Source organism: Hemiscyllium ocellatum, chromosome 38, assembly GCF_020745735.1.
Source record: "Hemiscyllium ocellatum isolate sHemOce1 chromosome 38, sHemOce1.pat.X.cur, whole genome shotgun sequence".
In the NCBI taxonomy this organism is placed as follows: domain Eukaryota; kingdom Metazoa; phylum Chordata; class Chondrichthyes; order Orectolobiformes; family Hemiscylliidae; genus Hemiscyllium; species Hemiscyllium ocellatum.
This window is the reverse complement of record NC_083438.1, coordinates 38,380,263-38,398,765: the sequence shown is the minus strand read 5'-3', so window position 1 is coordinate 38,398,765 and position 18,503 is coordinate 38,380,263. Positions and strand designations below refer to the sequence as shown.

General features: G+C 40.9%; 1 protein-coding gene across 1 annotated transcript in view; it reads left to right on the top strand.

Annotated features, from left to right (window-relative positions):
* LOC132833934 (nectin-1-like) overlaps positions 1–8,909 on the top strand; it is a 32,864-nt gene extending 23,955 nt beyond the window's left edge. The window contains exons 6-10 of the mRNA XM_060852613.1: positions 1,514–1,624; positions 3,790–3,836; positions 6,360–6,389; positions 6,488–6,531; positions 7,354–8,909. Of these exons, the coding sequence (XP_060708596.1) occupies positions 1,514–1,624; positions 3,790–3,836; positions 6,360–6,389; positions 6,488–6,531; positions 7,354–7,381 (260 nt within the window). The 3' untranslated portion in view covers positions 7,382–8,909. The remainder of the gene's footprint in view (positions 1–1,513; positions 1,625–3,789; positions 3,837–6,359; positions 6,390–6,487; positions 6,532–7,353) is intronic.
* The last annotated feature ends 9,594 nt before the right edge of the window (positions 8,910–18,503 follow it).

Genomic DNA, 18,503 nt, shown 5'->3' with positions numbered 1-18,503 from the left:
CCCAACTCCACACCCACCTGACCCAGGCAGGCATCAATCCTGTCTCAGGGGTCACCGTGCTCACAGGTGGGTCTGCTGTTCGGTAAGATTTCTTCAACTTTCACTGTTAAGCTGTCACTTATTCCGAAATCCCAAAAAAATTCTGAATTCCGAACACCAGCTGGCCCCAAGGGTTTCTGATCAGGGATTATGTACCTGTACATGGAAAAACACATTCTTGGGATATGTATGGAAAGCAATCTTGCTTATTGCCTTACTGTTTAGAGTCTTAGAGTAATACAGCATGGAAACAGGCCGTTCAGCCCAAACTGGTCCATGCTGGCCCAATCGGCTAGTTCCAATTGCCCGCATTTGCTCCATATCCCTCTAATCCCTTCCCATCCAGGTGTCTGTCCAAATGGTTTTGAAATGTTGCTGTTGTACCTGCCTCACCCACTTTCTCTGGCAGCCCATTCCATACACGCACCGCTCTACATAAAGAATTTGCCCCTGATGTCCTTCTTAAATGCTTCCCTTCTCACCTTTACCCAGTGCCCTTAAGTTTCCAAATCCCCATTCCTGGGAAAAAAAAACTATCTGCATACATCCTATCAGTGCCCCTCATGTTTTATACACCTCAATAAGATCGCCTTTCATTCTCCGACGGTCGAAGGATAAAATCCGATACTGGCCAACCTCTGCCTGTAACTCAGGCAATAGCCCCATCAATCTTCTTTACATTCTTTTCTGTTTAACTATACCGTTCCTGTAACAGGGTGACCAAAACGATGCACAATAATCCATGTGTGGCCTCACCAACAGCTTACACAACTTCACCGAAGGATCTCACTGATGAGGTCACGGTGACGAAGCGTCTGAAAACAAACCTTCCGGCTCAACGAGCTAACCTACATCCATATCATCAACCTGAGACACAAATCATCTCAAAAACCGCTGACTGATACAACTGTAACATCACATCCCAACTCCGATATTCAATGCCTTGACCAATGAAAGCCAGCATGCCAACTGCCTTCTGCACTGCCCTGTCTACCTGTGACACCACTTTCAACTGACTATAAACTTGAAGTCCCCCGTCCCTCTGTTCTACAACACTCCTCAGTCTTTCCTGTATAAGTCCAATGTTGTTTTGACTTTCCGAAGTGCAACATCCGTCACATCACTGATGTCAAGATGATGGTAATCTCCCAGTATTCGTCACCCGAGTTGAACACCTTTATCCACGAGCATTGCCTGTCCACAGTCACTGCTGCTCCCCCCTCTACATCTGTGTCTGCACATTGCAATCACTGCTTCCAACACGTGTTGTGTGTCTCGCTCAATCACTGAGTGCCATGAGGGTCTTCATATTAAGGGAAATGACAGCTGTCCACTGCAATGGGCCATCAGAGGAAACAGGAACATTGAGAACCGAAACACGCTTATGTGGAGGAACCTTATAAAGGAGATTCTTGCCAGTCGGTGTCCAATTGCCTTGTTCACTCCCCATTCCCTTCTCTTTGTGTTTTCACAGGTCATACCGATAGCAAGCTCATCATTCCATGGGTGATAGTGGGAGTGCTGGTGATCGCTGTGGTTGCATTGACAATTGCTCTACTCATCCAGAAACGACACAAGTCAGCAGGTAAATACTTTCACACTGAAACATGGAAGCATTTTCTTATATATCGACTGCTACTTCAACTCATTACAGGTATTCAATAGTGCATCATTTCAATTTGGATTGATTACTGCCCACTCAGAATGTTCCTGTCCAAATAATCAGCTGTGTTGAATCATTCCCTACAAAGTGGAAGCAGGCTATTTGCCCATTGAGTCCACATTGAGCATCAGAAAAGCACACTTTCCCCCGACCCTATTCCCGTGACACTACACTTCCAACTGCTAACCCATCGAGCTTGCACATCCCTGGGCACTATGGGACAATTTCCAATGGCCAATCCACGCTAACCTGTACATCCCATGGCACTATGGGACAATTTCCAATGGCCAATCCACCCTAACCTGCATATCCTGGACACTATGGGACAATTTCCCATGGCCAATCCACCCTAACCTGCACCTCCCTGGACACTATGGGACAATTTCCCATGGCCAATCCACCCTAACCTACACATCCCTGGGCACTATGGAACATTTTCCCAAGGCCAATCCACCCTAACCAGCACATCTTTGGACTGTGGGAGGAAACTGGAGCACCCAGAGGAAACCCACGCAGACACAGGGCGAATGTGAAAGCTCCACACAGGCTGGTACCCGAGGGTGGGATTGAACCCGGGTCCCTGGCGCCGTGAGGCATCAGTGCTACCCACTGAGCCACTGTCCTGCCTTACGCTGGTCGCTCACCTCTCCATCTTGTGTGTTTGCTGATGCCCAGAAATGGTGAGTTGGTTCACATTAGTGTATCTCTGGGTTTTATCAAGTCGAAAAAATGGAAGTGGTTGTGCAATGATACCAGAGAATGCTGATTCATATCCGTGAGATACATGTACAGCACAGACCAAATTTATAATATTCAACAAGTCAAAACCAAAAAAATACACAGATGCTGTAAATTAGAAAGAACAACAGAAGTTGCTGGAAAAGCTCAGTAGGTTTGGCCGCATCTGTGAAGAGAAATTGGAGTTAAAGTTTCAGGCCCGGTGACACTTCCTCAGAAGATAACCATAACAAAGCTTGATGTATGCAGAAAGGAAGAAAGTAGATTTGAAATTATACAATTGCTAATGTTGTACCAGCAAGGGTCTATTAATATCTATTCGAGATTAGACTGGACAGACTCAGGAACAGTTTCTTCCCAGCTCTTGTAAGATTTCTGAATGGACCTCTCATACGTGAAATACAGTGTTGATCTCGCTCTTAGTGTACCTTCCCTGTTCCGTTACCCTCATGCTGCACGGTGGCTCAGTGGTTATCATTGCTGCCTCACAGAGCCAGGGACCCTAGTTCAATTCCAACCTTGGGTGACTGTCTGTGCAGAGTTTGCACACTTTCCCTGTGTCTGCATTGGTTTCCTGCAGGTGCTCCGGTTTCCTCCCACAGTCCAAAGATGGATTTGCCGCGTTAAATTGCCCGTAGTGTTCAGGGACGTGTGGGTTAGGTGTTTTAGTCAGGGAAATGTCGAGTAATAAGATGGGGGAATGGGTCTGGGTGGATCACTCTTCGGAGGGTCAGTGTGGACTTGTTTGACCATAGGGCCTGTTTCCACACTGTAGAGATCCTATTCTGTGTGTGGTATGACTTCCCTGTACTGCAAACAAAACAAAACTTTTCACTGTACTCTGAGACATGTGGGCGGCACGGTGGCACAGTGGTTAGCACTGCTGCCTCACAGCGCCAGAGACCCGGGTTCAATTCCTAACTCAGGCAACTGACTGTGTGGAGTTTGCACGTTCTCCCTGTGTCTGTATGGGTTTCCTCCGGGTGCTCTGGTTTCCTCCCACAGTCCAAAGATGTGCGTGTCAGGTGAATTGGCCATGCTAAATTGTCCGTAGTGTTAGGTAAGGGGTAAATGTAGGGGTATGGGTGGGTTGCGCTTCGGCGGGTCGGTGTGGACTTGTTGGGCTGAAGGGCCTGTTTCCACACTGTAAGTAATCTCATCTAAACATGTCACAATAATAAATCAGATCAAATCAAATTCAGGACATCAAGAACATAATCTGACTGCAATATAAATTGTTGCTCTCTGTTCAATATGACATTCTTGCATCTGTCCTGATGAGTGTAGAATGAATGACAGATCATGAGAATGATTCAAGCTGTCTTATTCATCCTAACGTATTCTTTCAGAGGAGCACTATATCAACGTTCCCAATCAAAGGAAGAAATTTCATCAGGTAAGTCAATCCTTTCAACTCTTCTGTAATCAGAGGATATATCAGAGTGAAATAGAATGACAGACATTTCAGATAAACATGAGGAAGGTTAAGTACTAGTGGAAATTATACAGTGAATGGCAGAACCATTAGGAGTATTAGGCCGGGACGCTAAATGTCTTCAAGGCAGAGATTGATAGATTCTTGTTGTCTCGAGGAATTAAGGGCTACGGGGAGAACGCTGGTAAGTGGAGTTGAAATGCCCATCAGCCATGATTGAATGGCGGAGTGGACTCCATGGGCCAAATGGCCTTACTTCCACTCCTATGTCTTATGGTCTTATTGAGATGTAGAGGGATCTGGGTGTGCAGGTCCCCAGATCACTGAAGGTGGCAGTGCATGTAGATAAGGCAGTAAAATAGGCCAATGGCTGCTTATCTTCATTGGGATGGGCATTGAGTATAAGGATAGGCAAGGTATAGAGCTTTATAGAGCTTCAGTGAGGCCACACTTGGAATATTGCATCCAGTTCTGGTCACCACACTAACCAGAAGGACGTGGATGCTTTGGAGAGGGTGCAGAAAGGTTTTATCAGGATGTTCCCTGGTATGGGGCCTTTAGCTCTGAAGGAAGGTTGGTTAGACTGGGTTTGTTTTCACTGGAACGCAGGAGGTTGAGGGGTTGACCTGATAGAAACGTAAAAGATTGGGAATGGCTTGGATAGAGTGGAAAGTATGAGGCTTTTTCCCAGGATGGAGGGGTCAGTTACTCGGGGATACAGGTTCAAGAGCTGTTTGACGTGGGGGTGTGGGGAAGGGAAGTTTAATAAAGACGTGCTGGCTAGGTTTTTCACACAAAGGGTGGTGAGTGCCTGGAACATGCTGTCAGTGGGGGGTGGACGCAGGCACATTAACAGCGTTCACCAGGACGAATACATGAACAGGAAGGAAATAGAGGGCTCCAGATCCTGTAAGTGGAGACAGTTTTAGTATGGAAGGGAAAAACATGTCAGCACAGGCTGGGAGGGCTGAAGGGCCTGTTCCTGACCTGGATTGGTCTTTGATCTTTGCTCTTTAATCATTTCCCTGTGACTGAAACCAAAAGAGAAAATGCTGGAAAATCTCAGCAGGTTTGGCAGCATCTGTACGGAGAGCAAAGAGCTGACATTTTGAGTCTAACTGACTGTCAAAGCTTTGACAAAGGCTCAGTTAGACTCGAAACGTCAGCTCTTTTCTCTCCTTATGGATGCTGCCAGAGCTGCCGAGATTTTCCAGCATTTTCTCTTTTGGTTTCAGATTCCAGCATCCGCAGTAATTTGCTTTTATCCCTGTGACTTGATGGCAGTCTGATCCCTTTTTGGCTAATCATTTGTGCATCTGTGCTCAGAATCACTTGGAAGGAATTGGCATTTGAATTTTTCCCTCCAGCTCCCTAGGAGTGTGGAGAGCAGGGAATAAAACATTTACCTTGTTGTGATGATGTATTTTAATTGTTAGAGAAGAGGAACAAGACTAACAAATGTGAATGGGGTTGACCTTGCTGATGACATCACTGGAGGAGAAAGTGAGGTCTGCAGATGCTGGAGATCAGAGCTGAAAATGTGTTGCTGGAAAAGCGCAGCAGGTCAGGCAGCATCCAAGGAGCAGCAGAATCGACGTTTCGGGCATAAGCCCTTCTTCAGGAATCATTCCTGAAGAAGGGCTTATGCCTGAAACGTCGAATCTCCTGTTCCTTGGATGATATCATTGGAGGCAATGATATAAAGTGCCACAACGAATCTCTGATGTGGAAGTGTTGGATGTGGGTGGGCAAAATCAGAAATCACACAACACCAGGATACAGTCCCATCGAGTACTTGAAGCCACAAGCATTCAGAGCGCTGCTCCTTTATCATTTGACGAGCCACTTCACCAGATGAAAGGGCAGTGTTCCAAAAGCTTGTGATTTTAAATAAACCTGTCACACTATAACCTGGAGGCGTGTGATTCCTGAGAAAGAATCGTTTTTACCGGGATGCCTTGAATTTTACCCAGAAACACACCAATTGCTTTGAGGCCTTTGGAAGAGCAGAAACCAAACTGCAACCTTTTCTCATTGTCTGGGTTTGAACACAGTTGGCTGAAGGATTAACAAAATGGTGACGTTATTTTTCGATATACTGAGCTGTTGTGATCTGCCCGACAGGGTGATGCCAACTCATTCAACAGGAATTCAGAACAACTGGGGGAGGGATGAGAAAATAACTTGTGAGGGGAATAATTGGGAGCACTCTAGGGCAAAACCGACAGGAAGGGGAGCAACTATTTAATGAGATCTTTCAAATAACATGTTCAGGTGGAGAAATCTGTATGATTTAAGGTTCCAACCACCACTGTCAGATATTAATTAATTCCCAGCAAAGATTTGAAATATTATTTAGCCTGTTCATCACCCACATTAAATCCAGTTATTCCCACATCTGCATTGGCCCCCTCTGTTTCCCTTCCTGTTGAGGTCTATTCCAGAATATTCCACACCTGAAAACTGTTTTCTTTATGTCCCAAGGATTCCCCAGAGATCAACGCGACTTACACGGTGAGTGGAAACCACCTGCTAATGCACGTTCGACATCAATTGTACTGAGCGTTATGCAGGAAGCAGTAAATCTGACTTGTTGTGATCACTTCCCACAGAGTTTGAAGTTGGGGGAACAGTCAGTGTACAATGAAATACAAAGGTAGGATTGACGTTGCTTCCTGAATTGTCAGGTGATCAATTCATCTGGGTAACATCCACCTCATTATCATGCATCTCTGAATTAATGCATCGTATGTCTGTTTAATAGCCGTCTGCCTGCCTGCCTGCCTATCTATCTGTCTGTCTGGCTGTCTATCAATCTATCTACCGATCTATCTGCCTGTCAATTCATCCATCCATCCATCCATCTATCGATCTATCTATCTATCGATCTATCTATCTATCTATCTGTCTGCCTTTCTATCAGTCTATCTATCAGTCTATCAGTCTATCAGTCTGTCTGTCTATCTTTCTATCAGTCTATCTATCAGTCTGTCTGTCTGTCTGTCTACCTATCTATCTATTTATCTATCTATCTATCTGTCTGTCAGTCTGTCAGTCTATCTATCTATCTATCTGTCAGTCTTTCTATAGTCTGTCTGTCTGTCTGTCTATCTATCTATCTATCTATTTATCTATCTGTCTGTCAGTCTGTCAGTCTATCTATCTATCTATCTATCTGTCAGTCTTTCTATTGTCTGTCTGTCTATCTATCTATCTCTCTCTATCTATCTATCTATCTATCTATCTATCTATCTATCTATCTATCTATCTATCTATCTATCTATCTATCTATCTATCTATCTATCTGTCTATCTATCTATCTGTCTATCTATCAGTGTAGCTGACCAATTGTCCATAAATTCTGTGAGAAGGCTGTTTGAACTTGCTCATTCCCACCTGATATATTTGGACAGATTACCACATGGGGTTTGATTATTTTGCAGATATTGATCCTGGATTTAATGCTGTTGTTTTTCAGATGTGATGCTGGGAAGGATACAAACTGAAGCCAGCCAGGTTTTGAACAGTGTTTCACTCTCCGTTTCGCACAAATCGTTCATTTCAATTTCATGAGAGTCCTGAAAGAAACATCGTCCTCAACGACACAGGCAGTATTAAAATCTCTGACTATTTAATACTGCACTATATTTCTGTGTTTTAACTCAAGTATAAGGATATGTCCCACTTGGGAAGCCAATAAACAAATCTTTATGTCTACCTTTCCCAACATTCAGATAATTTTAAATTGAAATTCAATCAGACAATCTGATGACAAGGCCAGTATTTGTTTCCCAGAGTTAACCACATTGCTATGAGTCTGGAGTCTCATGTAGAAAGGATGGCCATTTCCTTCCTGAAGGACATTAGTGAACCAGATGGTTTTGACCCAAGCAGAGCAATGTAATCCTCATTGATTCCAGATTTTCATTGAATCGAAATTCCACCATCTTGCCCTGGCTGGACTTGAACCAGGTCTCCCGAGAACACTAGGACTGCAGATGCTGGAGGTCAGAATCGAGAGTGTGGTGCTGGAAAAGCGCAGCAGGTCCTGATGCTGCCTGACCTGCTGTGTTTTCCCAGCAAGACACTCTCAACTCCCCAGAACACAACATCTGTATCTGGAGCCATGGTTTGGAATGATGTCACAGGGTCAGCACGCTAACTTAACCTACACTTGCTCGTCACTCCCATATCTTGGTGTCAATCTTTAAATGTTACCTCCCAAACCCCAAACCAGGAATATGTACAATTCCCCATTTCTTTCCTTCAGGTCTTAATGCTTTGACACGGTCTGTGAAATCGTATAGAGGGTGGCATTGTGACTCAGTGGTTAGCATGGGACCCGGGTTCACCCTCGGGTGACTGGTCTGTGTGGAGTTAGCGCATCCTTCTCCCGTGTCTGCGTGGGTTTCCTCCGGGTGCTCCGGTTTCCTCCCATGGTCAGAAGATGTGCTGGTTAGGGTGGGTTGGCTATGCCAATCCCACGTTCCTACTCCTGGCCCATATCCCTGCAAACCTTTCCTATTCATGTATCCAAATAAACGTCTTTTTTAAATGTTATAATTGTACCCTTACCCACCACCTCCTCAGGTGGTTCACTCCACGCGTGTAAGAAAAGATTGCCTCTATGTCTTTTTAAAATCTCTCTTCTCTCACCTTAAAAATGTGCCCCCGTGTCTTAAAATTCCACAATCTGGGAAAAAGACAACTCCTACCAACTCTATCCATACCCCTCATTAATTTGTAAATTTCAATCAGATCACCTCCCAACCTCCTACACTTCAGTGAAAAAAGTCTCAGCCTACCCAGCCTTTCTTGTATTTAACTAAATTGTGTTTGGCTTAACAATTAATAGTTTGACCAGTTGCATTCCAACAGGAACATACACTTCAAATTTACCTTTAAAAATAGGAAAAAGTTAGGGTCTGGGTTCCTTTTAATGAATATTTTGAGAGGGCCTGGTCTGGTCCATAGTTATGTCAGTGTATTTTCAATGCTTCAATAATGGTGGGATTTTCTAATAAATGGTGTGCTTATTAGGATGTAAGTTGATATAATTTTGTGAAGAAATTTTAAAATGGTGTACTTCAGTAGAGTCCTCAAGAGTTGGTAAATAAAGATTGCCCCTCCCTTCAAAGAGTTGTAGAATAATGATTGGAAGATCTATATTAACACCAAAGGACTGCAGATAGTGGAAGTCAGGAACAAAACGGGAACACCCAGGAGAGTCTGGCAGCCTCTGTGGAGAGAGAGAGAGAGAGAGAAACGGAGAGAGAGAGAGAGAGAGAGATGGAGAGAGAGAGAGGGAGAGACGGAGAGAGGGAGAGACGGAGAGAGAGAGAGACAGAGAGGGGGAGAGAGAGAGAGAGAAAGAGGGAGACGGAGAGAGAGAGAGAGAGAGAGACAGAGAGAGAGAGAGAGACAGAGAGGGGGAGAGAGAGAGAGAGACGGAGGGAGACGGAGAGAGAGAGAGAGAGAGAGAGAGAGAGACAGAGAGAGAGAGAGAGACGGAGAGAGAAGGAGAGACAGGGAGAGAGAGAGAGACGGAGAGAGAGACAGAGAGGGAGAGAGAGAGAGTGAGAGAGAGAGACAGAGAGAGAGACAGAGACGGAGAGAGAGAGAGAGAGAGACGGAGAGAGAGAGAGAGACAGAGAGGGGGAGAGAGAGAGAGAAAGAGGGAGACGGAGAGAGAGAGAGAGACAGAGAGAGAGAGAGAGACAGAGCGAGAGACAGAGAGAGAGAGAGAGACGGAGAGAGAGAGAGAGACAGAGAGGGGGAGGGAGAGAGAGAGAGAAAGAGGGAGACGGAGAGAGACAGAGACAGAGAGAGAGAGAGAGAGACAGAGACAGAGAGAGACAGAGAAAGAGAGAGAGAGAGAGAGACAGAGACAGAGAGAGACAGAGAAAGAGAGAGAGAGAGACAGAGTTTCGCATCTGATGGCACTTCAGCTTTGAGCTTGGAAAGGTTGGTAAAGATGCTGAAAGATTAGAACGGAAATCCTGTCAGAGAGAGAGGAGCAGAACTTGAGGGTTGGCACGGCTATATTTTCATAGTGAAATCTACGTTTTCTTCATTTAATCCATGAATCCTGAAGAAGGGCTTATGCCCGAAACTTCGATTCTCCTGCTCCTTGGATGCTGCCTGACCTGCTGTGCTTTTCCAGCAACACATTTTCAGCCCTTCATTTAATCTATGTTTTCTTAGATAAAACTCCACATTTTGTTACATCTAAATTTTCCTCAGTTTAATCTACATTTTCTTAGTTAAACCTATATTTTCTTAGTTAGGTATATATTTTCTTAGACCTATATTTTCTTTAGTTAAATCTGCATTTTCTTAATTAATCTTATATTATCTTTAGTTAAGTCTATATTTTCTGTATTAAATCTATATTTACTTTAGTATAAAAAATGAGGTCTGCAGATGCTGGAGATCACAGCTGCAGTTGCTTAGTTAAATCTACATTCTCTTAGTTAAAACAATATTTTCTTGCATATGTTAATAGTTAAGTCCATATTTTCTGAGTTAAATCTATATTTTCTTATTTAAATGTACATTTTCTTCAGTTTCATCAGCATTTTCTTAATTATATCTATATCTTCTTCAGTTAAATCTATATTTTTAAGACCGACCTATATGTTCTCAGTGAAACCTTCATTGTCTTAGTCAAAACTATGTTTTCTTCATTAAACCTATTTTTTCTTCTGTTAAATCTGCATTTTCTTTAGTTTAATCTACACTTTCCCAGTGAAATCTATATTTTCTTAGTTAAATCTAATTTTTTGTTAAACCGACATTTTCTTGGTTAAATCTGTATGGTTTTGTTAAGTCTAAATTTCCTACAGTTAAATCTATATTTTCTTAGTTAAATCTACATTTTCTTACTTAAATCCATATTTCCTCATTTAAATCTACATCTTCTGAGTCATCTATACATTTTCTTAGTTCAATCTATATTTTTCATTAAATTGATATTCTCTAAATTAAATCCATATTCTCTAAATTAAATCCATATTTTCTTTCCTTAAATCAACATTTTCTTTAGTTAAATCTACATTTTTCTTAATTACATTTATATTTACCTAGATGATTCTTGTTTTCTTAGTTAAACTGATATTTTCTTTAGTTCAATCTGTTTTCCTTTTAGTTTCACCTGCATTTTCTTAGTTAAATTGTTTTTAAGTTAAATCTACATTTTCTTAGTTAAATCTATAGTCCCTTCAATTAGATCTACAATTTCTAAGTCAAACTTATGCTTTCTCAGTGAAACCAACATTTCCTTAGATAAGTGTCTGTTCTTCATTAAACCTATATTTTCTTTAGTTAAATTGGCATTTACTTTAATCTACAGCTTTTTTAGTTAAATCTATATTTACTTTAGTTAAATCTAGAATTTCTTAGTCAAGTCAATATTTTCTTTGTTAAGTCTACTTTTTCTTAGTTAAATCTACATTTTCTTAGTTAAATCTGTATTGTTTTTGTTAAATGTACAGTTTCTACAGTTAAATCTATATTTTTTCATTAATTTGAAGTCTTCTTAGTTAAATCCATCTTTTCTTTCATGAAATCAGCATTTTCTTCAGTTTAATCTGCATGTTTTTCATTAAATTTATATTTTCTTATTTAAACCTATGTTTTCTTAGTTAAATCTTTTTTTCTTTCATTTCACCTGAACTTTTTTTCGTTAAATCTATATACTTTTAGTTAAATCTATATGTTTTTAGTTAAATCTATATTCTTTTCCATTAAATCTACAATTTCTAAATTAAATCTATGTTTTCTCAGTGAAACCTACATTTCCTTAGATAAATCTGTGTTCTTAGATAAACCTATATTTTCTTTAGTTAAATTGGCATTTTCTTTAATTTAATCTTCATTTCTTTAGTTAAAACTTTATTTATTTAGTTAAATCAAGAATTTCTGAGTCAAATCTACATTTTTTTAGTTAAATCTGTATTGTTTTTGTTAAATCTACATTTTCTTCAGTTAAATCTATATTGTTGTTATTTAAATCTGCAGTTCCTTAGTCAAGTCTTCATTTCCCAAGTTAAATCTATATTTCCTTAGTCAAATATACATTTTCTTAGTTCAATCTATATTTTTTCATTAAATTGACATCTTCTAAATTAGATCTATGTTTTCTTAGTTAAGTCTATATTCTCTGCCATTAAATCGACAATTTCTAAGTTAAACCAATGTTTTCTTAGTGAAACCCACATTTTCTCAGTTAAATCTGTGTTCTTAGTTAGACTTATATTTTCTTTAGTTAAATCAGCATTTTCTTTAGTTAATCTATTGATATCTATATTTTCTTTAGCTAAATCTAGAAGTTCGGAGTCAAGTCAACATTTTCTTAGTTAAATCTGTATTGTTTTTGTTAAGTCTATATTTTCTCCAGTTAAATCTACATTTTCTTACTTAAATCTACATTTCCTCACTTAAATCTATATTTTTGGAGTCATACATACTTTTTCATAGTTCAATCTATATTTTAAATTAAATCTACATTTTCTTAGTTAAATCTATATTCTCTTCCATCAAATCTACAATTTCTAAGTTAAACCTATGTTTTCTCAATAAAACCAACATTTCCTTAGATAAATCTGTGTTCTTAGTTAAACCTATATTTTCTTTAGATAAATCAACATTTTCTTTAGAGTGATTCACAGTTTTTTAGTTAAATCTGTATTTTATTTAGTTAAATCTAGAATTTCTTAGCCTGGCCTACGTTTTCTTAGATAAATCTACATTTTCTTAGTTAATTCTATATTTCCTCATTTAAATCTGTATTTTCTGAGACATATATACATTTTCTTAGTTCAATCCATATTTTTTCATTAAATTGATATTTTCTAAGTTAAATCCATATTTCGTTCATTAAAGCAGCATTTTCTTTAGTCTAATCTACATTTTCTTAGTTACATATATATTTTCTTTGTTAAATCTATGTTTTCTTCAGTGAAATCTATATTTTTCTTCAGTTTAATTGACATTTTCTTTGTTAAATCTATACTTTCCTTTGTTAAATCTATATTTCCTTAGTGAAGTCTATATTTTCTGAGCTAAATCTATATTTTTGCAGTGTAAATTACAATTTCATAGTTAAATCCATACATTCTTAGTTAAACTTTATTTCCTTAGTCAAATATACATTTTCTTGGTTAAATCCATATTTTTGTTCGTTAAATGGGAATTTTCTTTAGTTTAATCTGCATTTTCTTAGTTAAATCTATATTGTCTTATTGAAATGTATATTTTCTTCAGGTAAATCAACATTTTCTTAGTGAAGTCTACGTTTTCTTTCATTTAAATCTATTATTTCGATAAATCCACACTTTCATAGCTAAATCTATTTTTTCATTACATCTGCATTTTCTCAGTGAAACCTATATTTTCTCAGTTAAATCTGCTTTTTTTTAAGTTAAACCTATATTTTCTTTATTTAAATCTCTATTTTCTTTAGTTTAATTGGTATTTTCTTAGTTAAATCTATATTTTCTTTCAGACTGGAGGCCTTTGACCAGTGGTGTGCCAACAAGGATCGGTGTTGGGTCCACTACTTTTCATGATTTATATAAATGATTTGGATGTGAAATAACAGGTAAAGTTAGTAAGTTTGCAGATGACACCAAAATTGGAGGTGTAGTGGACAGCAAAGAAGGTTACCTTAGAGTAAAACTTGATCTTGATCAGATGGGCCAATGGGCTGAGAAGTGGCAGATGGAGTTTAATTCAGATAAACATGAGGTGCTGCATTTTGGAAAAGCAGATCAGAGCAGGAGTTACATGCTTAATGGCAACTTCCTTGGGAGTGTTGCTGAACAAGAAGATCTTGGAGTGAGGATTCATAGTTCCTTGAAAGTGGAGTCACAGGTAGATAGGATAGTGAAGAAGGCATTTGGTATGCTTTCCTTTATTGGTCAGAGTATTGGAGTTGGAAGGCCATGTTGTGGCTGAACAGGACATTGCTTAAGCCATTTTTGGAATATTATATGCAATTCTGGTCTCCTTCCTATCAGAAAGATGCTGTGAACCTTGAAAAGGTTCAGAAAAGATTTACAAGGATGTGGCCAGAGTTGGAGGATTTGAGCTATAGGGAGTCACTGAACAGGCTGGGGCTGTTTTCCCTGGAGCGTCGGAGGCTGAGGGGTGACCTTATAGAGGTTTATAAAATCACGAGGGGCATGGAGAGGATAAACAGACAAGATCTTTTCAGAGGCGTGGGTGAGTCTAGAACTAGAGGGCATAGGTTTAAGGTGAGAGGGGAAAGATTTGAAAGGGACCTAAGGGGCAGAGGGTGGTGCGTGTATGGAATGAGCTGCCAGAGGATGTGGTGGAGGCTGGTACAATCACAGCATTTAAAAGTCATCTGAATGAACATCTGGATAGGAAGGGTTTGGAGCAAAAATGGGCCAAGTGCTGGCAAATGGGACTAATCTAGGTTAGGATATCTGGTCAGCGTGGATGAGTTGGACCAAAGAGTCAGTTTCCATGCTTTCATCTTTATGACTCTATGGCTCTAAATCTATATTTTCTTAGTTAAATCAATACTTTCATTGTTAAATCTATTATTTCTTTAGTCAAATCCACATTTTCTTTGATAAATCTATATTTTTATAGTTAAATCTACATTTTCTGAATGAAATCTGTATGTTCTTAGTTACATTTATATTTTCTTCGTAAAAGCTACATTCTCCTAATTAAATCTATATTTTCTTAGTTAAATCTACATTTTCTTTAGTTTAATCCACATTTTCTTAGTTAATTCTATATGTTCTTAGTACAAAATATGTTTTCTTACTTAAATATATATTTTCTTAGTTCAATCTTTTTTTTATTTAATCCACATTTTCTTAGTTAAATCTACATTTTCTTAATTTAATCCACATTTTCTGAGTTAACTCTATATGTTCTTAGTACAAAATATGTTTTCTTACTTAAATCTACATTTTCTTAGTTAAATCTACATATTCTCATATAAATCTATATTTTCTTAGTTAAATCTATATTTTCTTAGTTCAATCTATATTGTCTTACTTCAATTTTTTGTTAAATCCACATTTTCTTCATTAAAATCTACATTTTCTTCATTAAATCCCCACTTTCTTTCTTTAAATCTATATTTTCTTTACCAAGCCTATATTTTCTGAGCTGAATCTATATTTTTTTATTAAATCTATACATTTTTTCCTTAAATCTATATTTTCTTTGCCAAGCCTATGTTTTCTGAGCTGAATCTAAATTTTCTTTATTAAATCTATACATTTTTTCCTTAAATCTATATTTTCTTTGCCAAGTGTATATTTTCTGAGCTAAATCTATATTTTCTTAGTTAAATGCATATTTTCTAATGTAAATCTATATTTTCTTAATGAAATCTGTATTTTCTGAATGATTCTATTTGCGAGCTTATAGCTCTGGCACTACCGAAGGACCCTTGGTTTATGTGAAGGTGGGTGACTTTACTTTTATATCTTGGTGAGTATCATTTTCCCCTGAATACAAAGACTGCAGCATGTTACTTTGAGCACCAGGTGGAGTCCTGAGCTGTACGGTCTCTTCCCAGAGCATCAGCAATGACTCGTTGTTTGTAAATTGTGTTTTAATTGGATGAGCAATTAGTGTTATTCACTCAAAAGCAAGCAATGACGGAGGAGGGAGGGCAGGTCTGAAGATCTCCTCGTGGGTCTGCTCCTGGGTCTGGCCAAACTGGCCATAAACAGGTGCAGGCAGCGGGCCGTGGAGGGGGTCGTTAGGGCCGACTGCCTGCCCCTCTTCCGCGGTTACGTTAGGGCCCGGGTGTCCTTGGAGAAGGAGCACGCGGTGTCCACCAACACCCTGGAGTTGTTCAGGGAGAGGTGGGCGCCGCAGGGAGTGGAGTGCATCATTTCCCCCTCCAATGCTATTTTGATTTAGTCCCTGCCCTCCCCTTCACTGTTTTGATCACACAGCATTGCCCTCTTTGATGTGAAGGGCACTGCTTGTCACTGGCCACTCGTGTGTTTTCCTATTTTTCCTGGTGGTGGAAATTGAATAAAGATTTGTACACTTTGTGTCTCTCACTGTGTCTCACACCTGCACACACAAACACACACTATGGGTGCTGGGGAAAAAAAATAATAAGCACTACCGCAGTTAGGCGGTAGTGTGGGGGAAATGAAAAAAAGTAAAAAATAAAAAAAATAAAAAAAGAAAAAATAGAAGTGCTTGGTCACAAAAGAGAAAAAAAAGAAAAAAACAGGGAAGGGATCACACAGCATTAAAAAAAAAGCAAGCAATGATGGAGGAGGGAGGGCAGGTCTGAAGACCTCCTCGTGGGTCTGCTCCTGGGCCAGGCCAAACTGGCCATAAACAGGTCCAGGCAGCGGGCCGTGGAGGGGGTCATTAGGGCCGACTGCCTGCCCCTCTTCCGCGGTTATGTTAGGGCCCGGGTGTACTTGGAGAAGGAGCACGTGGTGTCCACCTGGAGTTGCTCAGGGAGAGGTGGGCGCCGCAGGGAGTGGAGTGCATCATTTCCCCCTCCAACGCTATTTTGATTTAGTCCCTGCCCTCCCCTTCACTGTTTGATCACACAGCATTGCCCTCTTTGATGTGAAGGGCACTGCTTGTCACTGGCCACTCGGGTGTTTTCCTATCTTCCTGGTGGTGGAAATTGAATAAAGATTTGTGCTCTTTGTGTCTCTCACTGTGTCTCACACCTGCACACACACGCCATGGGTGCTGGGGAAAAATAAGCACTACCGCAGTTAGGCGGTAGGGTGGGGTTAGTAAAAACAAAACAAACAATGAGTAATCTCTCTGTGACCAAGGACTGAATCAGAGAGGCTGAAACAGTGGGGGCAGGGCCAGGCTCAGGATAGGAACAGGAAACAGGGAGAAGAATTTATACACTGTTTAGCAAGAGAGAGTGCAAGATACACAGTGAATTGCAGGGAACGGAAACGTGTGAAAGCAGGCTGAGACAGTCAGAACTGAAAGCATTCGAGATTGAACAGGATGCATTTGCAAGTAGCTTAGCTCTGAGACCCCCCGGGACTTCCCGAGCATTGAGAGAGGGGCAACAGATTTAACTGGAGGGTCACCACACCTCAGGCAAGGGGAGAGTCTGACAAGGAGAGTCCTGCATCGATGTGGGAATTGAGTTCACAAAGTTGAGCCAACATAAGCCAACTACTCCAGCCTTCTGAGCTGATTGGAAACATAAACACTGAGTTTATGGACACTACAAAGGAGAGTTCGACCCCCGCCCTGATAATTAAAACCCGAAACGCCAACCTCCTAATCTGATAAAGAAACATGACGAGGGGGAATAACCACACACCTACCCTCAATCTGTTATCACGGAGTTGGGAAATTAAACGGAATCCTTTAACCCCCTCCACAACTAACAAGTAGCAATTCATTCACCTAACTCCAGCAGTGAGCAAATTAACAAAATTACTAGCAAACTGAACAATCTCCCTGAAGCACTAACTACGCACGAACTTTACTGGGATGAAAGTTGTTCAGATAAACACAATTCCCATTTATATAAACCCAATAAAGAAAAAAAACGATAAAACTGAATTCTCACAAGCTACGTCTTCTCCACTTTATCTCCAATCCTCCCCCTGTTGAGTTCACATCACAAGCCTTTCTAAGCTGAATTCTGCTGTCAGCAATATTAATTAAGAGTGCTGAGCACTTCTAGATGATGCTTAATCAGGGCTTAAAGATTTCTGTGAGAGCTCAATCTTTACTCCCCAGAGATAGTTGCCTTCCCTTGATTTCCAAATGCCCACAGATTGGTGGAACAACACCTGGGCAGACTACAGCCCGGAGGACCCAACATTGAGTTCTCCGATTTCAAATAACCTTCCCTCCCAGCCGCCAGTTTGCTGCCCAGCCCCCTCCTCTCCCTTCCACTCCCCTCATCAACTGATCCTTTCAGCGACCAATTGGATTCATTCCGCCCAGCGACCAACCAGGCTGTACCCTCGACCTGTGGCCACCTATCCCTACCTCACCATGCTGCCTCCTCTCCACACAAAACCCTACCCCATTCCGCCCACCCCTTTATCTGCAGATCCCCTCACCCCCACCATCAGTTCGGAAGAACGGTTCCACCCGAAATGTTGACCTCTCCACCTCCTGGTGCTGCCTGCCTTGCTGTGTTCTCCCAGCGTCCTGCCTGTCCCTCGTGGTGCTGCCTGCCTTGCTGTGTTCCCCCAGCCTCCTGCCTGTCCCCCTGATGCTGCCTGCCTTGCTGTGTTTCCCCAGCCTCCTGCCTGTCCCTCCTGATGCTGCCTGCCTTGCTGTGTTCTCCCAGCCTCCTGCCTGTCCCTCCTGATGCTGCCTGCCTTGCTGTGTTCCCCCAGCCTCCTGCCTGTCCCTCCTGATGCTGCCTGCCTTGCTGTGTTCCCCCAGCCTCCTGCCTGTCCCTCCTGATGCTGCCTGCCTTGCTGTGTTCTCCCAGCCTCCTGCCTGTCCCTCCTGATGCTGCCTGCCTTGCTGTGTTCTTCCATCCTCCTGCTGCTCTCCTACACATCTTGTATCCCATGATTATATGTTAATTTCTTTGCAATCAGATTAGTTCGAGATAGTGAAATCCAACATATTTAAATTCAATTCATCCTTTGTCTCCTCACT